This window comes from Dermacentor albipictus, chromosome 10 (assembly GCF_038994185.2).
Source record: "Dermacentor albipictus isolate Rhodes 1998 colony chromosome 10, USDA_Dalb.pri_finalv2, whole genome shotgun sequence".
Taxonomy (NCBI): Eukaryota; Metazoa; Arthropoda; class Arachnida; order Ixodida; family Ixodidae; genus Dermacentor; species Dermacentor albipictus.
The window spans coordinates 69675696-69700892 of NC_091830.1; the positions used below are offsets into that span (position 1 = coordinate 69675696).

The window sequence follows — 25197 nt, forward strand, 5'->3', positions numbered from 1 at the left end:
TTCGTCCACGCTCGGTTTCATAAATACCAGACAATGCCATGATGGCTAGAGAGACGCCTTCCACTGATTACATTTGCAACCAAAGAATAACGTCACATACAAAATAAAAATGAGGTGTGCATCATGTAATTCCATGTAATATTGTTGAATACCTTTATGTCGCAAAATATGATGTAACTCTTACGTAGGTGCAGTGGCGTAGCAACAGGGGGGGCCGGGGGGCCGTGGGCCCCGGGTGCAAGGGGCCAGCGGGAGGGGGGGGGGGGGTGTCATACGCCTGAAGACACCCCTTTTTCCGCCGGCTTGACTGGGCGCAAATGGCAAAGAATGCTCCGGTATCCAGTAGCCCGAGCTCATGTACCCCATGCGTTGCGCCGCAGAATTGTCGGCTGCAGCTCTATCAACACCCCATAAAATAATTGCAGGAATGTGCGGGCTAAAAAAAATTTGATTCCCAAAATAGTTGCTAAACTATTCGCCTTAGCGGAATTTTTCATGTGGGGTGTGCCGTGCGTTCATGCTGGGAGCAGGAGTCGCTAAACAAACGCTCTTGGGTCCCTCTTCCGTTCAGAACGCGCAACGAAGACGAACAAAGACAGGATGGCGTTCAACGAGCGCTCCCGGCGCTCTCGTTTACAGCAAAGCGTTCGTTGAGAGCGACGTTGCATAAGTGCGGCCGTCAAAAGTCGCGAATGGGATTCTCTGGATCGTCTTCAGATTGGGTGCGGCCGAAAAGTTTGGCGGCGTATGACTCGACAGGCTGTATATAGTCGCGGGCGCCGCGATGTTCAGCTCGCTTTTACTTCCCCTCTCCCGCTCGCTCCGAGAATCCGCTGCGAAACCTGCCGTTATGTTTCACGCTTTCCTTCTTACCCTCGAAAGTTTCAGAAAACTGTTGTTATTGTGTGACTTCATGTCATAAGTACAGTGTCTGTGTCAGCTGCACATAATCGAAAAAAAAAACGTGAATTTTGTATGGATATTTCCGGATATTCTATGAAGTTATGTGACTGTGATTACTAGGAACTCGGTAGCGTGAAAAATATGGCAGGTAAGTAATAACCATATCCTTAATAATGCCCTAATTAGTACTAATAGAGGAAGCACTTCAATTCCAGAATTGAGGATTCAAATTCATATTATTAACTCAACAAAAACTTCTTAAACAAAATCGTTTTGGGTGCTACAACCTACAGTACTTTGGCACTGCGGGCGGCGCCCAGTATGGCAGTAGCGAAAGAAATATGAAATAGTGGACCAGTGATGTTGAGCCCGCAACCCTCTCCATTGCGAGTGCAGATCAACAGGTTTCGCTGGCACGGGCTTCATCGAGGTTCTTTTCTTTTTATGGTGACGCCAAGAGTCGACACGAAGCGTGCTCTATTCTGTTCCCAATCTTTTGGTGGTACCGCAGCTAGGATAATCACGTTCGTCCGTATAGCAGCAAATAAAAACAAGGCTTTATTGATCAGAATAAGGAGAAGTCGTAATTGTCATAACATTGGCGCCCGGCAGCAGGGAGGCAGGTGGCATTTTCCGTTATCCTAATATGGTGGGGAGATCAGCGCCACTGAAACACAAGTTAATTTTTGTTTTCGTTCAGGGCTGCCCACAGCCAAAATACTGCGGGCCATAGAACCTACGACGATTTTTGTGAAGTTGTTGTTAGGCAAGATATGAATGTCGGCCTTCAATTTTGCAAATGCAATGTTGCCGCTGAAATTGGTAATTAAAGCTTTATAAATTTTGTTTACTTGTGACGTCAGCCGTATTTGCCACGAAGCCACATTTGTTTTGGTTGCCCAGCCTTACAGTCTGACAGAAGATGTGCACATGCGCTTATCACAAGTTATCAGTGCAGCACACTGTGTTATTTGGCGCAGAGAAAAACAGCGTGTATTGGCCTCGAGTTCCACCACTGGAAAAGCTGGCGCCACTGTCGACGTGACGTTTTATTAGGGATCACGTACGTGGACATAGCGGCCGCGTCGGCTGCTTCGCGAGCGCCGAAGCGAGCTGAAAAGGAAAGTTTAAGTTCCCTCGTACGCTGCGGTCCTCATTTATTGGCGGGATTTTCCCGCTTCGAGTGTCTCCTTTACAACGATTGAAAGCACTAGAATAGGTAGTGGCTACCTGTGAAGGTGCTAGTACCTTCAAAGGTAGCCACTACTGCTCGGTGCCGCATTGCCGGAGGTATGCAACGGAGCCCGGTGTCAGCCTTATTCATACGTAGCCGCAGGACAAAAAGCTGCGTGAAGCTTCGCTCGCGTAACATAAACTGGCAAACAGCCATCGTCTACAACACGGGTATGCAGCAAGCACAGACACGAGGAAGATTTCTGCTTCGGCGCCGGGTCTGCAATGTTCGAAAAACGAGCACTGAGCTCAGTACATTAGTCGGGCAGCGGACTCGGGCGAGCATCTAGATGCTCGCCCGAGTCCGCTGCCCGACTAATGTCATGACGGTTTGTTCCATGAACTTGTCGATGCTATAGATACTGGCAACTTCACTGGAGTGGAAAGGGAGCGGTAAGAAGCACATTAAAAAAAAGCATAGCATATGGTCATGTTTGTGCTATGAATTAATGCACTGGATTACGAAAAAAAAGCAGTGGGAAATCGCACGCTGAGAACACCGATAAACATATAGTGCGACGCAACTCGGGAAATAATATTGAAACGTCCAAGAATTTAGAAAAAAAAAAAAGATTGAATCGTCGCGACGTCCGGCACATCAGTCCCCGTAGGCGTCGAAGTCTCTACAGTGAAATTATTTTTGAACAGCTCTGATAGCGCCCACGCAACATTGGTTGCTTGTATACTGTCAAATGCTCATATTCTGCAGCTTAAAGCTCATGGCACGATGCGAAAACGCGCACGCGGCGAAAGCGGAATAGTGCGCGGACAGGCATGCAGACACGCAGTCAGTCGCTGCACTGAGGCTTCGTTGTATTACGCTCCATTTAGATATACAAACACTATGAGAATATATTTCACATAGTTTGGTCTCGGTGTTTGCCTACCTTTCACGCAAAAAGCCAGGTCGGGAGACCAAATCACGGCGACCGCGCACAGTGGCGTCCACTGTACGTATTCGGTAAAGAGATAGCGTCTGTAAACGATTCTGTGCTTTCAGTTTGCCCGAAATTATTATTTAGGCTGTAAAAAACTTCTCTCGTTTCGAAAGTACTTACAGAAATTTTTGGGAGAGCACACGGGTGGTGTTTTTAATTCAGTGGGCGCTGACAGCAAAACCTATGAGGAGCGCACCGCGTGATCCCTCATACTACGCCAGCGAGGCGCTTCCGATAGATGGCAACTGCGTAACTCCTGGCCGCCAATACCTGCTGCATTCGCGACCTCTGGGAAAGAAAGCGAAGGAGAGGAGACCTGGGGGATGTGCGTGGTGTCCAAGGCGGCTGTACTGGTGCTGAAACCCGGAAATTGTCGATATCCTCGCCTTCCTCGACTACACCCGAGGGGGGGGGGGGGTGACAGAAGACCTATGGGCCCCGGGTACCAGACGACCTAGCTACGCCACTGCGTAGGTGTTACAGATCTGAACCTATTTACCAGCATACGAGCGAAGTGACATGTTTCTACGATCACCAATGTCACTTGCGCTGTCGGCCAAAACGTAGTACATCGCATAGCGGAAGCACCACAAAGAGGCACAAATAATACACAATTTGATATCACCTTACGTACGCAAGTTGCAATCGTGTCATGTGAAGTAGTTATTCTGTAGAAAGTGTTGCATATCAAGGACCACTGGATTGCAAAACATGCGGAGTGATGCTTTCATCACCAGACTAATTTAGTAGCTTTCACAGTGTTGCCTGTGAAATGTCAAACAGATAAAGTGCTCTTTTTCTATTTTTTGTCTGTTTTCTTTCTCCTAACGGCTCTTACGGGCATTACATAGCCAGAAACAATGCGTAACTAAACAGAAACACTAAATAATATTCAAACATTGCAAAAAGTATGAGAAGTAACGACGTCAGCACAAACTAATCTGTGCGGAAAAAACAGTACAAAGCACTTGTAGTTGATTTGACAAGAAAGAGATAAATAACAATGGTATCGGCAAACATTTGTCAATATAAAAGAGTGATCGCAGGCGTTAAGAGGATAACTAGCAGTTATAAACGGCCTGTGTCAAAAGAAAATAAAAATTTCAACCTCACCATAACTCTCACAGATAACGTCTACTCCTACGGGAAGTTAAGTACACAAGCATTTTTGCATTCCGCTCCCATCAGAATGCAGCTGCAGCAGCTGGGAATCGAACCTGGAACCATCGCATGAGTGAGCCTACAAACAGCGGCTCACTGCAAGAGGCTCGAGCCTCGACCACTTCCGACTAACCAAGGAGGGCGCAAGTGAGAGCACACCAAATCAGTCAAAACCCTCGCACCGACTCACCCGTCAAACAGCAAGGCGGCGCAGTTGAAAACTGCAGCAGTGGGGCAGCGCAAGACGGCGTCACCGTTTGACTGCCACATCAGCCGATGCAAGGAACCACTGTTGCTGCAAATGGGGGGGGGGGAGTCATGTGATCAAGTAAAACTCTTGCATGGGCTAGTTGGTTCATGCTTGAATTAGTAAAGGTAAGGTGCAGGAGACCAGGACTCAAGAAGAATAACACGCCGGTCCTGTCGTTTGTGTTCTTCTTCTTGAGTCCTGGTCTTCTGCACCTTACCTTTACTAATTCGAGCCATGTGAGAAAGGCGCCCATCATAAAACAATTATACCAGTATATAGCAGCGAAAGGGAGAGATGACCTAGTTGTTGGGCAATGTTCGGCATGAAGAATTTTCTTAGAGTGCAACAGCTGACACATGCAAAGGCGGGTAGGAATTGAAAAAAGAAATAGCAGAAGGAAAGTGCTTCACTCACAACTGAAATATTTATTGGAGCACACCCATATACTGTTTCCTTTCTTTTTCGAAGGTCCAAAATGTTTAAAAATTGCCTGACGCAGACAGATCAATTCTAACCCTTGATCTAAATTACTTGAGGCAGCCATCAGTTCATCGAGACATCAAAATGGTTCATTAAACAATTAACATAATTACACGAATTAGCTTTTTACTTAATTACATTACAACATATGTCTAAATCTAAGAATTATAGCAGGTGAGTTCGAAAGGCATATCCACTTAGAGCGAATTCTCAGGGTTGCACCAGTTTCGAGATATTAATACAGTGTCCAACTAAATGCATTGGCGTTCCAGTTACTTCTTTTGCGAAAACGCCGTTTCATGCATTGAAGCACAAAAGTAACTTTTGATAGGGAAAGACATTCTGGTGGTATCGTGAAGCAAGCATTAAGTGCTGCATCATATATGTTGCAGCACGCAGTTATGGGTTGCTTTTTGAAGGAGAGGAGAGATAGAGATTTGTCTCCTCACCATTTCTTAGAAACATCACTGGTGATGAATAGGCCAGAAAATCAAAATGCCAGTAGTGTTTACAGTAAAAATAGCGTTGGTGCCTGTCATATTTTAAGAGCTAATAACAGTTGAAACAGCAAATAATGCTCAGAGCAAGAGGAAGAAGGTTTTTCTTTTGGATTGCATCAAGCTCTTAATGACTACCCAAAGTGAAAATTGACACAACGCCAAGGTCTATAGATGATCCGGCATAGCTATTGAAACTATCTATTCGTCAATCAAGGATGTTCCATCAAATTTTAAAGAAACTTACACCAGCTAGAGCTGCAAGAAATACATTACAGTTTTTTAAAGCAATGTTTCATGCTTTTTCAGTGGTTCTGATATTTTTTTTTTTGCAAGTGTTCTGAAATTCATACATATTTCTGCATGCTCATAAAATATACCTGTAACTGAATGGTGTATCGTATACGATATGCAACAACTTTGGGTCACAAAATTGCAAGCAAGCATTTCTTTAGAAAAGAAAGGTTTATTCAGGTGTATTTGGCACAAACAAAGGGCTTGTCTAATTTTTTGCGCAAGAAAATGAAAATTCATGTAGCAAGAGTCTAATGAAAAACAATGCAGCCCTAGGCTGGCAACAAGGTCAAAGCCGTTTAGAACATACCTTAATAATATTTGGGGTTTTACGTGCCAAAACCACTTTCTGATTATGAGGCACGCCGTAGTGGAGGACTCCGGAAATTTTGACCACCTGGGGTTCTTTTAACGTGCACCTAAATCTGAGCACACGGGTGTTTTCGCATTTCGCCCCCATAGAACATACCTTAAATAGGAGCCTATGTTCAAAGTTGGTGCAGCAGTTGCAGACTCGTCGTTAAGCCTCAGCTGTATTGTGGACAGAGCTGCGTCGAAGCACTGCATTGAAGAGAAAAGATATCAGCTCTGTCTTGTGCAGCAATATTCATCAGTTTCTTTCTTTTTTCTTTTTAACTTGCAAGTTCTTTCTTCTTTAAAGCTAACACGTCTCGAAAAAAAAAGTCAGCAACATTTTTTTCTAGCATGCTGAAGCAAACGTGTTGCAGTTAAGAGAAAGATTTACCCCAGGAGTTTGTAGCTAAATACACGGGAATGAACAAATTGTTCCGCTTGGCACGCCCTGCAACGAATTTGATGAAATTTACTGCCCTTTTAAGAAACGTTAGAATCAATATATTTTCGGGAGCTGATTTTCAGTTTAGGCTGTCAATTTCTCTTTATAAAAAATTTGGTGAAAGTCAGAACATGTATAAATGTCAAAGGACCAAGTTTACAACTCCGTCACTCGGCAATAATAAACCGATTTCACAATTCCGTAAAGCGCAGATACCGGAACATCTAAAGCAGACAAATATGTCGTACACCGCTTTGAATTAGAGCGATAATTTATAAACAGAACTTTTACAAAGCTCAGGTACACAATGCAATGATTTCACATAAACTACAAACTAACGTATCATGTTCGCATGTTTCAGACGATCTAACAGGCGCAATTGGCATAATTGTGACACATTTTTGCCTTTTTGGTGCACGGTCATGGAGCTGTAAACTTTGTGCCTAGCTCTTCTCTTTTTCTAACTATTGTCGGCAGCTTTCGTAAATACTATGATGCCCTGAATCAAAATTATGCTTTCCACAGTCACACGTGATTGGTACTTTGATGGACATGATACTTTGCAGACACGATCGTCAGCCATTGAAGTATGTACTGCGCTTGTCTGTCTAAAATGGCCGAATGTGGAGAGAGCCCCTTTAAGTGCTACATTCCAATTGGCTGAGTAGTCATGTGAGGAAAGCGATTAAGCACTCCACGTGCATTTGAATAGAGAAACCAGAGTTGTACTAGAGCTAGAGTGACTGACTTGATATTTTTTACACGTCAGATCTTTTGCATCAAATGTAGGTGCAAGACCTCTATACCCTAGAAAATGTACTGGCAACCGTCATAGCACCCGAACTAATTTAATATAACAGCTTTCCTATAGCCAGTTTCAGTTTTGTATTCCAGGAGGTGACTGCGCGATGTCGTGACGTGGAAAGTGGTCACGCAGGAGGAGATTGTGAGGTTTGGGCACTCACTCTAGCAAACTTGGTTGCCTCCTATACAGATACTTGTTGGGAGGCCCAGTGCAGCAGTGCAGCAGATGACTGAACTTGCTATTAGTGGAATGTCAGTAGTTGTCATGTGTGTGCCCAATGACCATGTCATAGCACCAAGGCAGGATTTAATTACATATGGTAAATAATGAGGCCAGAAGAAAGATTTACCTGAAGCTGACCTTCTTCAGAGGCGAAGAACATGACACAGCCACTCGGATGCCAGGTGACTTTTGTCCCAACCTAGAAGAGACAACAGTCTCTCATTATCACGCACAAAGTTCCCTGACAAATGGCCTTCCTAGCTGGCCACTGAGTCACTGTGGTCAAGTTAGTTGTCCTCCCAGTAACGAAGAAACATTATTGGGCATTGGGTTTGAATCAAAATGGCTAAAACTTCTTGTCTTTTTAAAAAATGCAGTTGTTATTTAAAACACTACAAGACTATTGTATGGCCATATCGGTGATGGGCAGTGTAGGGTGCTCTGGTTCCCAAGACGAGCCCCTCATACTCTGCTAAGTTAAGGTAAGCCAGCCACAATGTCAGTTGACATAAAGCCAGTAAATAGAAGCCATGGCATGTACAGTAGAACTCAGATTATATTACTTTCTCGGGACCGTGAAAAAGCGTCGTAAAATGCAGCCGTCGTAGAATCTGAACATAAATTATGCCTATAAAGATACTACTTATTTCGCATGATAGATTTACGAGAAACTTCAATGTAAACTACTAACATACTCTGCAGGGCTTGGAAACCCAAATTACCAAAAAAGTAAATGCAATAAGAATTAATGTGGCAGTACAGGTACCAATCATGCTTTATTCAAACGAACCTTTACAGCACTCCACTGCCCACTGCCGCGCTTCCTGCCAGCCGCCGCGAACTTTAAAAAAAGTCGGTAAGTTTCTTTTGGATCTTGTTTCATCGGTGAACCAAGAGCTTTCGCTCGAGTTGGGCAACGCCCAAAAGGAGGTCCTCTACGACGTCGCGTGAACAGATCAAGCTCTCGATGCCGCATATGTGCCGTAGCACCTCGGCAAACGTGGTAGGCACAGGCATGGCATCTGCAAAGCCTCCTCGATGGCATCATCTAGCAACACCTCGTTGCAGATCGCAACATTGTCATAGGCCTCCACATACTCGGTGAAGGTTGTGGTGAGGTTTAAACCCTCGAAATCGTCAGCGAAGCCTGCATCGACCTCGACCGGCGTCGAGGTTGCTGCGTCCCCAGCAGAGGAGGCAGTCTCTCGCTTAAAGGCACAGTGCTTGAACGAGTTAGCGATTGTGCTTTGTGACACTGTGTTCCATGAACTGGTGTTCCACGAACTGCCCGAGTGACAGAACTGTCCGCTTTTGGGACATCGTGCATCGCATTGCTCCACACAACTCAAAACTTCCGCTCAACACTGGTCGCTAGGACTACGACGAAGAACATGTGCTATAAACCTAGGCCTCTCCACGCTACCTTGTCGGTGATCTGCTGCTGGGAAACTGGAAGGAGAGAAACGCTTCCCCAACGCGACGAGAGGTGACAACGCTGAGAAGAGAGGGAGAAAGTGATTGTGGAGAAGAAAAGGTGCTATTTCAGCACATCGGGCATTGCGGGTGGCTGCTGGTAGGAGGGAGAGAGAACTGGTCGAGCAGTGTCAAGCGCACCACATGCAGAGAGACGGAGCGAGGAAAGAGACCCGCGACACTTTTCTTTCGTTCGCCGTTCCATTCCACACTTCACGAGCGTCGTCGTATAACGCAGGTCAGGCGTAAGATTGCATCGGATAACCGGGGCTTTAATGGATTCCTTCTATGGGGACTTCGCCGGGACTGCGCTAATCCGTCGTAAAACCTGAGTCATTGCAAAACCAGGGGACGTATAACCGGGGTTCCACTGTACTGGCTGCATTTAAGCCTACTATCACTACTACTACGTTTAATCACCCATGCAATGTGTCATTACGTATACTGAGAAAACATTCGTGCGAGATTCACATTAGATGTTACCGAAACTGGCACATATGATGAAGTGTGGAAAGAGATATAGTATAAACCACTAATTACAGTACTACATGCAAATTCAATATCACTCACTGAATAAAATAGTTTTCCACTCAACAGCAGCAAGATACTGCTACATGGCTTAGTGCTCAAAGGAACACTAAAGAGTGCCATATTTTATATATATGGCCAATATAATCTTAAAATGTCAAAGTAACAACAACAACTATTAATCGCCTTGGATCAACAATTTCCGGTTAATAGTTGGGAAAAGTTACAAAATGAACGAATAGGCAAGGTTATGGCGCACTATAATCAATTTGTGATCGGTGAATTAAGCTGGCGATTAGGACGTATTTGTACATTACCCTTCAACAAGAGCAAAAAACAGTGGTGACAGGAGACTTAGCGAGCCAGGAAGGATGCAAAAATTTAAAAACTGGTCACAATGTCACCTGGATGTTCCCATACCACATTACCGTGATGCCATAAATTTTGATGGTCTTTTCTCAGGCCTAAGTTAATTTTATTGGTATATATGAACTATTGTTGTATTCTAAAAGAGCCAAATATTGAACTTGGCAAGTTTCACAAATATTTACTGGGCCACAATGGGCCAAACGTGAAAAAATTTACTTTGAAATCCACGACGTCACACTGATGTACTGGCAGCGGCGTTTTGATGTGAATTTCCAGAAAACTAAACCTCAAGCTTAATTTCTTCTTTCAACAATCAACTTATTACAAAGAGACGAACAAAAGTAGAGCTTCCTTATCATTTTTTGTTGATCTAAACAGGTCTAGCAATTCTCTTTGGTGTCCTTTTAAGGCCAGGTGGCAGTATTTGTAGTTAATAACAAGCAAATCTGACCACTTGTGTCAGACATAGCGTTAATTAGTAACTTGGTTAGTCTGGCATTCTATTTTGCTTGATTTCAAGGAGCACCAGAATGTGGATCATTCATAATACTATAACCCAACAAAAGAGCAAGCGTGGCAAGAACCAAAGTTTAAAAGACTAAGGCTCACAAAAGAAGTTGTCGTGAAGTGCGTGGTCTGGCGCACGGCATCATAGAGGACCTGGGAAAGAAACAATGAAAAGACGGGTCGACAAGTGACAGCACTTTCTTGATTGCAGCCAGTACTGCTGCAAGTCGGCAAAGCTCCGTTTCCTGAAAGTTTTCATAGAAGCAAAATGAGCACAGCTCAACTAGAAGAAATCAAGGAGTAATCTAATACTTGTGAAAAAGATGCTGTAACGTTTTGTTTTCTTGCATTTGTTCCATAAATGCATCTGGGAAACGTTATTTCTTCAGGAGGAAGTTTTACCTTGGGAGCTCCTATCTAAATACATGGGATTAAGAAAAAATTGTTTTGCTTGGCATTCACTGTGCAAAATTTGATAAGGCATTTCCTTTTTTTTAATTTAGAAGAGCAACCTAAAATATACTTGTTAGCAGCTGAAATTTTATGTAGGCCAGCAATTTTTTTTTTCACAGAGGATGATGAAAACCACGCGCACACAAAAATACATGCATACACACACCCGTCAACAACAACCAAAAACATCGAGCTTACTCTGTAACTTAAAAATAAAAACCATATCCCAATTCCGTACACACCACCTACTGAGACATCTAAAGTGGATAAAATTGGTGCAGATAGTATACACTTCTTGGAAATATACAACTAATTTATAAGTAGAATGTTTGTAAAGCACCTGCAAAAATTGTGACAACTTACTGCAATTTTCACCCGAATGAAAGGAGTATGATAAATTACTCCTGTAGTAGTAGAGCTCGGTATTTCAACAAAGCTGCATATTGCTAAAGGCGGACCGTGCTAAGGTAGCCCAGTGGCTATAGCATTACGCTGCTGAGCTCCAAACACAAGCTGAATCCTGACCACAGTGGTCACATTTCAATGGAGGCAGAATGGAAATACGCCCATGCACTTAGATTGATTGCACATTAAAGGATCTCAGGTACTCAAAATTCATTTGTAATCCCCCACTATGGCGTGCCTCATGATCAGATTGTGGTTTTGCCATGTAAAACTACAGAATTTAATTTTTACTAAAAGGGAGATCAGAGCCACACAACCGACAATGGCTGCTGATACACAAAAACTCACTCCCATTTCTTTTATTCTGCAAAACCCACATCATCAAATTTCCTTTGTATGTTCTAATTCTCATTGTTTACAATGCCCACATTATTCAATTTGCCACTCGTAAAAAAGAATCAATCTGCACATGTTTGAAACAATGTGCTACAGAAGATAGAAAGCACCAAGGCAGTCACCATTATTATATCATTCCATGAAGATTTTTTTTTGATAAGATGTCACAGAACTCGCTTACCAAGGATGCATCGTCACAAAGCAGCACAAGCTTGTCTTCTGCATTGTTCCACTGGGAAGTGACAACACGGCCTATGAAAGAAAGAAAAAAAAATAAAGGAACTAAGCATGAGTGCTCTATCAACAGGTATGAGAGGAAAAAAAATTTTTTTTTTAGCTTACCTTGTAAAGAGATGGATATCATTGAAACTCTCTCAAACTGCAAAAAGAGAGCTATCAGTAAACAAAGAGAAAAAAAAATGAATGTATTTACTAAACATTCTTTTTTGATGCTAGATAAGACATACGAAAGCAAGGACACACATATTCACAAAGAACCACTTACATATGGCACGTTGTGTGTGTGTGTCCTTGGTTTCGTACACCCCATCTGGCACCAAAAAACAATGTTGAGTAAATCCTACCAACATGCACAAGAAGAAGTTATATTAAGCTAAAATGAATTTGTTCTTATGCTAGCAGTAAAAATCAATTAGAAAAAACAACCTAGATCACAGCTAAAAATTCATTAATTTGGCTGCGATCGGAAGTAAGCATCACAAGTTGCTCATTGTGACACTGCCCCAGTGTCACAGGTGTGACAATGAAACTAACACAAATTAGAATGTCTGTCACAACCAAAGCATCGGCACTATTTAGTAGACTCAACTAGCTTAACAGTTGCAAAATGTACAAAGAGAGTAGCAATATAGACCAATTGTGCACAAGCCATAGTTATCCATACCGTAAGTTCCAGCAGCTTGATTGAATTACACTGCACCATATTTAAAACAGTAGAGTGAAAGTGTGGCTGGTTTTTCTTCGTACCATGGAGGTGACGCTATTGTTCACACGGCAGGAAACTGTATCTTTTGCCACTGACTCTCAAATTCAACGAATCCTTTTTTCTCATTCTCATTCAGACTTGCTTTTTCTGACTGCCTGGTAATTTGGAAAATTTTGCGGCCCCTTCCATGTAAAAAAAATATCTATCAGCAACTGTACTTATTTGCATAAAAGGTCAAATTGCAATAGAACAAAATCTTCACATAAAGAAGCAAATTACAGATTTTAACGCCTTGTTATATTGAGCTTTAATAGAGACGAGCTAAAGCTCATAGTAAAGGGCTGATGTTTCAAAACTAACATTCTTTCACAACTGTTAATTTATGCATTGATGCAAACAAGCCTCCTCAGCACAAAAGTCCTCAAAGCAACTTGCCTTACTACATTTGTTGCATCTGCGATAAGCCAACCAGCAAGTCACTGACGACTCACCTTTCCTCTGCCAAGCTCGTAGACACAGACATCAACGGCAACACTGCCGCCACGGGAAGCGTCCTCTTCAACAATCAGGAGTTTGTTCGACTGATACTGACTGGTTTGCAAAGACAGAAAGACGTGAAACCAGTGTTCAGCATACAGCCATTAAAATTCTGCAAGATTTGAGCCCTCAGGCGGTGCTCATGAAGCAAGAGTGAGAATGAGAGGCTCACCTGAATGACACCAAAACTGGAACCTTGTCGATTCTTCCATAGGTTAGTAACTCAATGTTGGGCCTGCAAGTGATGAAGCCCACTGAGCCGTGGTCACCGCAATACTCAAAGCTCCTGTTATAAAACTGCGCTTGACTATAAAGTTACAACTGTATACTGGGTCACCTTGATGGAAATACACTTATCGGCATTGTGTAAAATGGACTGTTGATAAGTTTTAAAGGCAACATCAATGCATTTTGCCGCAGATCTTTAAGGACACATTTGTTGAAAATGATGCTAAGGGCAGAATTTCTACTAAAAAGATATCATTTAACTGTTTGGGCGGCAATCGCGACAAGCACCCATAGTGAATTATTGCAAAGTAGCAAATATTACTAATTAGCTAACTTCACTCTGCAAGCTGTCTTGTAAGTATCAGTCACCTCTTTCAAGTAATTCTGCTGATGTGACAGTACTGTGATGTCTACAACCGTAGGTCTATAATAAGTTTGCTCCCATTAAGATCACCTGCTACTGTTTGTTTTCCACAATATGTGACATTTCATTAAAAGGCTGTGAGCAGATTTTCATGACACGCAATGCTAGCTCAGTGACAATGGCATTGCGCCACTCAGCTTGAGGTTGCAAGTTTGATACTGGCCACAGCAGCCACATTTCAATGGTTGCGAAATGCAAAAAAGAAAAAATGCTCGTGAGCTTAGATTTAGGTGCACATTAGAGAACCCCGGGTGATCGAAATTGATTCACAGTTACCCACTACGGCATGGCTCATAATAGACCATGGTTTTGGCACGTCAAATGTGTCAAATCCCAGATTTGGTTATTTCAGAAGGTTTTCACTAACTACTGTGCAAGAATCAAAAGAAAAGAGCAGCTGTGAGCTGGTGCCTAATATACCATTACAAAAAAGAAATAAAGAACTTCCAAAGGATTTAAAAATTCCTTCAAAACAAGGTAGGTAGGCAGGCAGGTATTGTGAGCGTTCTGTCAACCTTTCAAAATGACATACTTCTTTACAGATGTGAGGTGCTATACATGAGGTGGTATACTGATTGCACACTACTGCAAAACAAGTTCTCACCCATTCAGAGCATAGACAACCATGTTTGACCTTTCACGATTGGAGGTCGAGGGCATCCAGGGCCACACTTCCCCATCACCCACCGACCACCAGTTTAGCACCTGCACATGGAGTAGCACAATATAATCACATGGCATGCATAATTTAACCTGACAAACAAATGCAAGAAAGTTGAAAAAAGACAATATATATTTTTTTTACATGCAAACAATTCCGTTGATCAAGCAATATCAAGACCAAGCAATAAGTTCGTGTCATAAAGGCAAAGTTGCTGAAAATTTTTTTTAGGCTGTAATGAAGATGGGCTTCACAAAGTGAACTTCAATGCACATTCTGCTGCCTTTACCACCCCCTATTCCTGCATAAGCCCTAATTAATCTAATTGCCTTCACCACCTGTAGATAGGGTCTGTACATTTTTGCCCAGCACCCTTCTTTTCCTGTTCTTATTTTCTCTCCTCACATATTTTCTTTTCCAACAAGTGCTGGAAACGTCACGAACTGCCACTCTCCTTTGCTGGCCGTACTCTTACTGTCACTGCTGAAGACGAACATGCACTGAAGACACGAAACATAAGGCACAAATGATGTCATGCCAGAACATAATTGCATACCACCGCAGCCAATGCAATTTGCCTTACCCAGTCTTTCAGTGAATTGAGGCTCAGCTTCCGTTCGAGTCGCCGCCCTGCCAATCCCAGGATATCAAACGTGACAAGCTTGGCGTCGACAGAAGACAGCTTGCGCACACCATCTGTTCCAATCAGTGGCTTCCCAAAACAGGCGTACGTCATCTTAGGCTCATAGTATGAGATCAGCAAGCTGTGGTTTTCCAGAATGGCTGAAAAGAACAAGCTTGGATCATTACACCATCTTTTTCATGCAAAATGCAGACGCAGACAGTGGGTTAACCAAACCAGCCGTATACTAAGATGTCATAAAAATGCTTCATACATTCCATTTCCATGAAACAGTAGACAGACAATGCACAATTTTACGATTCAAGGGGCAGTTAGGGCCTCACTTGTAAATTGGAACAGACTTGTAAAGCAATGAGGAAAGGACCACTGATAATGCAAGCATAATTAACAGGTAAGGTTTCAATTGAGATTGAGAAAGGTACTATCCTGGCTTTTAACTGTCACACCCAATAAACTACAATATGTGCCACCACAAATCAAGTTTATCCCTTCACATCTCCAGATGCTGATTTTCTTTCTCATTGACCAACACAAATAATGAGATTTTGATTGAAAAAATGTAAGAAAGAAAGGAGGAACTTTTAAAGAAAACAGGCTTATGTATTCCTACATAGTGCCTTTCAGGTGTGTTTGTCACTGCATTTTTAAATCATCGATGACTAGTGTGATTGCTGAGATACGAATCTGTAGAAAACGTAAATGCCTTACGCCAATGCCAGTCGGAACAATACACAAGGTCAAACTATATTCTACAAACTGTGTCATTACTCTGTGACGGAGCATTTGTATGATATTATTTGTAAGGTTGCAGTAGAAGGCAAAGCAATTAACTGTTGGTGTTTGTGTTTTAATAGAACTAAGAGCCCCTCTAATGAAAAAAAAAAAAGAACTTCAGCCTCCTCTGACTGGCCTCTTCTGATCAGGACCTGCTCGTACTATTGTGTACTGCAATGCACTACATCGCAAATTAATTTTTGCAGGTAACACAACGCTCGCGTCCTAAACTTGAAGTTTCGCTATTAAAATGGTAAGTGTTCTTTTTATCTCTTTGAGTTTCAATACTTACGAGTTCCATTAAACATGATTGATTTGTTGATAATGTTTATGTAAAAACATAGAAAAAGGGAACTCTTTTTTTTTTTTTTCGGCAACCACTGCACCAAATTTAATGAGGTAAGTTGCAGTTCAAGAAAAAGCTAAAACCTAGTGAATGTAAGAACAGGATTATTTATTTAGGCCACCAAGGTTTTTATAAACATTTAACATTGAACATTTTCGGCAAATGAAACTATCAGTTTCCAGCAATGAAAGCAATAAAAAATGGCATTGCAATTCTGTCAATTGCCTGTAACAGCACATCTGATGCGGAGAAAATTGATGTGTTATATATGGCTTTTAATTACACCAATGATATGCGAGTTGGACTTTTTCAAAACCCTAGTAAGCATTGTACCAAATTCATGGAAGATATGAACTAATATATCAAATTTGTCCATTTTGGGTGTTCTTATGGACAAAGTTTACAGAACTGCAATATCTGCTTTTGGTACAGAGTTAAGGTTTTGTAAATTTCATTCTTCTATGTTTGTCAAACTTGCAAAATTTTGACAATTTTTGGAAAAAGGTTCCAAACCTGAATCGAAATTTCGATTCTGACATTCACTAGAATTTAACTTTATCTCTCAAATGCAACAAATTTCATTTAAATTGGCCCACGGGCTACCCCACACAGGCATTTCTGCGTATTACATGTATCTGAATAGGCGGCATCATAGCTGGCCCCAAGCTAAAGCTTCCTCTTAAGTGCAGCTCGACTTGTACCATGATGTGTTGTGCAGATGCCCCTGCTGATGTTGGGAAACACGAAATACTTTAAAAAGTATTACAGAATGTCACCGGAGGGCTTTGAAACCTTGCACTCACTTGTCGAAGCAGGTTTGATAAGGCTTCACGCTGTGCCTGAACCAATGCATTCACGCACACAGCTCTCTATTGCACTCGGGTAAGCATGCTAAAGCTAAGAAGCATTGGTCTCAGTCAGTGCCTGTCACCACTTCCGAGGTAGTTATCTCACCTTACTGTTTTAACCGTCTTGGTGCTGTAAATGTTGCTAGTGATCTTCAGGAAACAACACAGAAACATATCTGACATATCTTTTTTGTCTAAATCTTCCGTTTCATTTTGGGAAGAAATATTGAAAAGTGCCTAAAAAAATAAAATTTTGCGCTTACGTGCCTCATACTGTGTTGCATTTATAGGCAAAGGAAATGCTATGTCATTTATGCATGCAGTTAAGTTTACATACGTTATTCTCATCTGGTAAACAATAGAAAAACAATGCAGAACACGAAATGCGGCTCAAGCCTTCACAAAACCTTGTGTTGTATTTTTGTATTCTTGTTATCTGTTTTAACTGCATGTTCGCACTCCAGATGGCTTTCCTAGAGAATGCGAAGTGGACCTCTCGTCTGGCCAGAATGGAAAGTGGAGACCTCGATGGAGGCAACCTTTGCCCTCAGTGATTGACGAAGAGCAGCGCGTCACCCCTGCTGTGTTTACATCTTGGAAGTAAGGTGAAGTTCTGATGACAAGAGGGGCAGACCATGCGCATGTGTGTGTGCATGTGTGAGAGAGAGGGACAGCCACTCCTTGAAGACCCGACAGAGTGGACATCGTGTCTTACGCTGCAATTTTTTTCCGTTATTCTCCTGTGCTGCTCAAAAGAATGAAAGTCTTCTTCAATATTTCCTTTTCAATCGAGTGTTGTAAATCTTTCACACCTTGTTCTTCAGGTACCTTACATCTGGCGTGCACATGCAAGCTGTTGCTATTGGCTTCAGGGTTAGCATCTCAACAGTGGCGACCACTGCGCATCACACATGCAATCTGCTGTGGATAACACTGCAGCCTTTACACCTAGAGGTACGCACTTAGCCACTGTACAAGGAGGCTATTTATTACTAAAACTTGCAGCGTGGTTACAAACATAGACTCCTGCAGCTAGTTTCTTGCAGTACCCATGTGCATGAGCTAGCTTGCTTCAGGTACATTTCTATCAAACAATTTTTTTCTAAGAGCGACTTTTTTTTAATGTGTAAGGTGCCGAAAACTGAAGCCTGGAAAGAAGCAGCCCAAGGATTCGGTGAAAAATGAAACTTCCCTCACTGTATTGGTGCTATTGACAGCAAGCACGTTCAGATACAAACCCCTCCTAATTCAGGCAGCTTGTATTACAACTATACGGTGTTTAATGTGGTAAGTCACATTTCCATAACATGCGCCTATGGTTTTATTTTCTTACAGGGTACATACTCCGTCATGCCACTGTTGACAGCGATCTGAAAGTCGTGTGTGTTGATGCTGGGGTGTACGGATGTCAGCGATGGTGGCACATTGTCTGATTCCCGCTTTGGGAAATCACTAAAAAGAGGGCTTGCTCGGCCTTCCACCTCTGAAGCAGCTGCCTGGCACAAACATCATTCCTCCTCACATTTTTGTTGGAGACGGAGCCTTTCAACTTCATACGGATTCTCTTCAACTATATTCTGGGAGGTACCAGAATGAAAACAAGCATACCTTTAATTACCGTCCAAGCAGTGTCCGGTAAGTAAAAGCACAAAATTTGTCCTTGCTTATGTTGAACAGTTTCTTTTTACTCAAGTTTGCGGGAGGTGCATTGAAAAACGCTTTCGGAGTGACAGTCTCCCGATTCAGGATCTTTTGGTATGCCATCAATCTGCGAACACAAAATGCAGACCACGTTGTAGTAGCGTGCCGTGTCCTACACAACTTTTTGCGTGACGACGCTATCTAAATGACGACCCTGAAGATGCATATGGCAACATCACCAGCGGTCAGTGGCGCACCACCCAGTAACAGGGAACTTCGGCAATGCCCAGTCTGCAACCTCCCTCTGGGCGCAATTATACAAGGATGGCAGCGGAAACAAGAGACCATTTCTGCTCATACTTTGTGAGTAAAGAGGGTTCTGTGCCTTGGCAACGGGCATCTGCTGGTTTGTGGCTGTCAGAGGCAAAGCAAGTAGCCACTGGGATTTTGCTGGACGTGCTGTCTACCAGCCGCTTCTTGTTTGATGTACGGCACAGTGACACTTCACAGAAGTCAATAAATATGTAAATAAAAACAGGCATTTCTGTGGCTGGCTACTGAAACCCCACAATGAAAGGTGAATTTCGTACTTTGTGTACTCCTCCTGTTTCAAGGAATAATGCTGCATTTTTACGTCGCACTTTGTGTTTCAAATAACATTTAACAGTGCAGATCAATTGTGTTTTATTTTTCTTCCATGTTGTACTTTTTCGTTAATTATTTTATTGCATATCTTTATGTTTATGCTACGGCCTTACCATAAACGGGGTAGGGGGTTGCAGTAGCAAGTGCAGCTACTACAACCCCCTACCCCACTGCTTTCGTTTGTGATATTCTCAGTTAACAGAAAAAACGAAAACCATTTCCTTCATGTTTAAAAGCTTCATTTGCTTTGGTTTGTGGTGTTGCCGCTGGACTGCAAACTGACAAAATGTATTTAACGATTTCTATGTTGTAGTGCCTATCTCCACAGTAGAATAAACAAACGTGATCAGCTGGGAAATCTTTTATTGCACTCTTGCCTTTCATGCAGTTCAGTTATTTGCAGCTGTATTAACCCTTTTAATGTTGAGTTTTTTCCTCACCGCTGCACACTCCCTGCCAGGTTTTTTTTTACATGTTAGTTTCTTGAAAATCTTATGCTAGTAACACACTACAATGCTCTGAAGGTCATGTAAACATTTTTATTCAGGATTATCTTATAGATATTAGTTTTACTGAACACAAGAAATTGGCACTTAACAAATTAGCAATAATTATCTGCTAATTAGGATGTCCAGGTGTTTAGAAAGCCTTTTTTGGTGTGGTATTCTTCAAAACAAGGCACCATACAAAGCGGCACCTGGCAGCTAGAACAGAGATAGTGAGACTCCATTCGTTGCTTTGGTCGACGCTGTGTGTTAGCACAGACACGGCAGACTCGTGTTGGGTTCTGCTTCGCGGTAGTCGGTGGTATTGGAGACAGGAAGTGGCACGCTGTCAGCCGCGTTGGATTTTCACCCTTCAACGGGTGTCCTGCCTTTGGCTTCGAGTTTCCTTCATGGTACTTCTCGATTAGCTGGCGGACAAGTTTGAGTTGAAAGTCTGCCATGCTTCTTTTTTTTACCAGAGGCTGTGATTTGCAGTAAATTGCTGTTGAGTATGGTAATGTCCAAGAGGTGAAAGAAGTACTTCTTGTACCACTTCATGCACTTCCTTGTGACTGTGCCAGTCACGGTCGCAACCATGTCTACCTTATCTACAGCAACCATGCATAAGTTGTCTTTGGAGACGCACAGGGGAATCTTTCTGCTCTCGCCCTTCTTCCTGTCCACCTTCCCGGACTCTACCATGCCACTCTTATGCTTCGTTGTGAGCATGAGCACTTCACGTTTGTCTTTCCAGTGGACAAAGAGAAGCTGATCATTGCACATGTCGCTGGTTTCCTCTTCTTCCAGTCTTTTCTCGTCGCATGGGATACCCTTCCTGTTCTTCTGGACTGTACCGCAAGCATTGGTCTTCTTTTCGAAAAGGTAGGTGAAGAGGGCGGGACTGGTGTACCACTTGTCAACCCAGAGGACGTGCCCTTTGCCCAAGTACTTGTCCAGTAAAGTGATAACAACTGAGGCTCCATATCCCATCTCAGAATCGTTGATCTCAGTTGAGGATCCGGTGTACAACACCATGTCCAGCACTATGCCTGTCTTCACATCACAGAGTATGAATGATTTCAGGCAGAATCTGCTTTGTTTGGATGGGATATATTGCTTGAATGCCAATCGCTTTTTGAAAAGAAGCAGGCTTTCGTCAATACAAAGATCCTGGTATGGAGATAGCACCCCTTGAAGGTTTTTCCGAAGCGTCAAGAGAACCAAGCGCACCTTGTGCAAACTGTCACCATGAATCTTACCTTCATTATTGGAGAAATTAAGAAACCTCAAAATGAGGAGGAAGCAGTTGCGACTCATCAACTTCGAGAATGCAGGTGTACTCAAGAGGGGATCCGTGGACCAATACTGGGCAATGCTACCTTTTCTTGCATGAGCCATGAGCATTACGACAGCAAGAAATAAATAAAGCTCATGCGCTTTACCTGTTGAAAAATCATCCTACAAGTTTTATGTTACTTATGTGGCATCTCCATAGATGGCGCGACATGCTTGCATCATCTTGTTTTACACGAGTATTATCGGGAACGGCAGGGAGCGAGTTAAAAAGCCAAAACGAGTATACTCGGGAGAGGCAGGGGGTGTGCATGTGTGGTCGCCCGAGTTATCTCGGAAGTGGCAGTGAAAGGGTTAATTGTAATATGTAATAAGTAGATCGGGATGCTTTCCGGTGCTGTAGGATGCGACAATATTTTGCAGCTCTAACCGCAGATGCTGCTGCATGCGCTTAGGTGCTTCCCTGATTGCTGGCACAAGAGGCAGCACGAAATGGGTAACATCGTCCATAGACTGGCTTTCTGCGAGGGTGCCCCTTAGTGTTTGAACTCTCAAATCGACTGCCTCGATTTCCTTCATCATTTTCTGCCTCTTCCGTGCCCGTCACTCTGTCGACTCAGGCAAGGTCACAGATGACTCCTTGCTTGTGGATGAGTTTGTTTTCAGGGAGCGACCAGGCAATGCAAACGTTTCTTTGAAGACCTCCTCTGTTTCACGCTTGGTGTTTCCCACTCGGTGTTTCACACGCGCAGCACTCTCCTTTGGATCATCTTGTTGCTTGGGTGAAACATCGCTGTGGCTCCTGCGTAATATACATGTGGCTTATTAAAGAGCACTCATACCTTTACACATGCAGTTGCTCTTAACGACATGGTTCAAACAAATCTGACACGAACCTCAGCCTTTCCATGTATGGCCCATTCTGGGATTTGGTTTTCTTCATAGCAGCTGTGCCACTCCTGTGCTCATCGTTAAAATCTTTCAGCTTGTCCCAAAGTGTGCCCTACAGGTCTCTTCATTGGCTTTATATTTCGTCCATGGCCACTGAAAAAATTCGAAGCAACATAACAAAATGTAAAAGACAGAAAATACATGCAGAACTTTCATCTCTGTATAAATGTGTCACCTGATAAGTAGCACACTCTCTAAATACAATGCCGTCAGATGATCCGTGATCGCATTTCAATGTTCTTGGCACCGGGTCACGTACTTCACTGGGTGGTTCGAAAAACAGCTAGGAAACTAAAAACGGAACCTCGAAATATCAACCCCTCGCATTCTGCATTTCTTCACACACAATTGAAAAAGTGTAATTGTCCAAACTTGGCATGCTGAGCAGAGGGAACTCTTATATTGGCTTGTATCTCTTCACTTTTTTGTGGCTGATTCTTTGTTGCGGGTACGTGCTACAGAAATCATAATCATCAGCAAGCGACAATCATAAAAGCGCCAGTTGGCCCTGGCACTGAGCATAGATACAGGGGATAAATTTGATACTTAATTTACAGTTGCATGAAGTTGTTACAATGTTTTTAGGGCTTTTGCAAAATCCTACAAATTAGTGATATAAACCAATAGTAGTGATATACATCAATCTACCGATACATAAATCGGTAGATTGTTATTAAGTTTGACAGGGAATTTTTCTATTGGGTTTACGGTCTTTTTATATTTTGACGCACTGGTTTTATTCACGTAATGACGCATGCACTGGTGTCTACCACGCGTGTTTCGACAAGTCATCCGGATAACTCCTAATGCACATGCACAGTGGCTTAGTTGTTGACATGTTGGCCTGTGTTGGCCGGTGTATATAAATGTGAATTTCCTCAAAATAAATCTTCAGATGTGAGTCAGCGCCAGTGTCGTGTTCTTCTCTTTCTTTGTCCTTGTCTGTTTTGTGCTGTCAATTTCCGAAACATGAACCCCCACCAACTCGCCCAAGTTTCTCTTCTAGTATAAATCAGAGAAATACATGTTATATAAATTTTTCCCCTTCAGATGTATTATTAGGTGTAGCTTCCAGAATTGTGATATCATTTATCATTGCGGAGTTGTAAACTTATAGTTCCGTTTCCCAAAATGTTTTCTTTTTTTTAAATTTTGTACGAAAACTGATGACTCAAATAAACACTCTGCTTACCATAGTGACTAGATTCTAGCTCTTTTTTTCTTTAAATGCCGCAAACCTCATCAAATTCGGTGGAGGCGTTTGCAAGAAAACCCATTACTATTTTCCCGTGTATTGGATAGGAGTCCATTTACTTACATAGGAATAAATAAAAAGACTGAACACATACCGTTAGGGCCGATGGTCCTCATTGCTGCCAGCACTTCTTCCCATAACGCAGACCTGTTCCTGGTCGTCTTTTACTCATTAACGGCATTCCACAAAAGCGGGCACATCACGACTTCATTGATTAAAACATCATTGAAACTGATGGCCAACATTGCTCCGCTGAGCTTCTAACATGCAGTAAAACTGGAAAGCGTCTATTTCGACGTCGCTTGCCATTATGCCGTTCACTGCTTCGCTCACATCGCGCTGATTTCTGCGACTCAGCGACAGCGCAACCAACTTGTCGGAATCCAGTCACGGACATTCTGCCACTATCAGGGACCTGCTGTTCAGGTCGACGGCAGCTGGGCGAACAATGGGTGCTGAACTCCAAGTTCGGGCCCATGTGGGTGCGTGGGTTACCTCCTAGGCAGTCCTGTCTTGTGATCCAGAATGCGGCATCGTCCTCATCACCACTGCCTACACCTTCTTGTGCCCTCCCAGCCTCCACCAGCCAAAGCCAACGCAACAGCACCGACTTCACCGTGACCGCCGGTTGAAGCCGCCACGGACCAACAGCACCGTGACAGCGTTGCCCTGTTATTGACTCGTACACTGTGTTAGCACTTAGGGTTTAGCATATACGGTAGCTGTTGGCGTGGGAACTTTAGAACTTCGCACAGTGGATGAGGCTGGATCAATCGCTTGCTGTGCTTGTTCATGTGTGTATTTAGTCGCTTTTCGTTTTTCTACTTGAAAATACATTTGTGTGCTTTGCTATGACACCCGCTTCTCTCGTGTTCATTTCTCAACGCACTGCACATCTGTAAGCGTGACAATCGTCCGCTAAAACACCACACGGCACACAACAATCTAAAATGTCTTCCAACCGCACAAGTGACAAACCAAATTCTCAATAACATAAATAAGGGTACCTTACCATCTGTCACATGTTCCGAAGCAAGTCGGCCAACAAGATATCGATCAACGGTGACCTTTCGCAGCTTGCACGAGTCGGGGTCAACTTGCACAAAGATGCAGACGCCGCTTTGAAAGAAAAACTGCACAAAAGAACCAGAAAGAAAAGGAACAATGATGTGCATGCATTTTGCTGCACTTGGTGAGCATAAGCATCACTCCAATGTACTCACACAAAACACACAACTGAGGCCAGTAACATAAAGGAACAGCAACTACCAGAGCAAAGCTGGCCAGTGTGTGGACACTTACCTCCAACAGTCCAGACGTAATCCATCTTGCGCTGATGCACTTTTGGGCATTCATGATATCCTGCAAAAGTCAGTGGATTTCACATTAACATATTTACGCTCGTGCACATCTCTCATGCTACCTTATCACCCCCAGCTGGCCTTTATATGTTTTCTATATTTCTGTGACACAGTCATGATGCTGCCTTTCACCACTGCATCGAACTGACTGGTACAAATGTCGGTAACTTGAGGTACTACGCAATTGTTGCCTTCAGCTCTTTTTTGATTAATCTTGTTGTTGTTAAAAACTTTATTTAAACAGAGGTGTTCAGGCCACTTAGGCCCCTGGGCCCCCGCACGACGGTACTCCTCTCAAGTGGTCCGTAGGTCCATAACTTTGGCAGCCCGGCTGGTCGCGATAATTTGCGTTGCCGGGTCCTCAGAGCGAAGCACGGTCTCCCAGTCCTCCCACGATGTCAGGTGCTCCAGGCCCCGCGGGGGAGGGTACGCCGGGCAAAGCGAGAAGA

The 25197-nt window shown here is 43.1% G+C and overlaps 1 protein-coding gene across 3 annotated transcripts in view; it reads right to left on the reverse strand.

The window, feature by feature from the left end:
• Positions 1 to 25197, reverse strand: part of frtz (WD repeat-containing and planar cell polarity effector protein fritz) — a 59560-nt gene that overhangs the window by 25285 nt on the left and 9078 nt on the right. For 2 of the 3 annotated variants that reach the window (XM_065428765.1, XM_065428756.1), the window contains exons 6-17: positions 24690 to 24749; positions 24400 to 24520; positions 15090 to 15289; positions 14450 to 14550; positions 13366 to 13428; positions 13148 to 13247; positions 12053 to 12089; positions 11892 to 11962; positions 10559 to 10609; positions 7707 to 7778; positions 6226 to 6317; positions 4426 to 4530 (exon numbers count right to left, since the gene is read on the reverse strand). In XM_065428765.1, coding sequence (XP_065284837.1) covers positions 4426 to 4530; positions 6226 to 6317; positions 7707 to 7778; positions 10559 to 10609; positions 11892 to 11962; positions 12053 to 12089; positions 13148 to 13247; positions 13366 to 13428; positions 14450 to 14550; positions 15090 to 15289; positions 24400 to 24520; positions 24690 to 24749 — 1073 coding nt within the window. The remainder of the gene's footprint in view (positions 1 to 4425; positions 4531 to 6225; positions 6318 to 7706; positions 7779 to 10558; positions 10610 to 11891; positions 11963 to 12052; positions 12090 to 13147; positions 13248 to 13365; positions 13429 to 14449; positions 14551 to 15089; positions 15290 to 24399; positions 24521 to 24689; positions 24750 to 25197) is intronic. The other variant, XM_065428774.1, reaches the window with a different exon arrangement.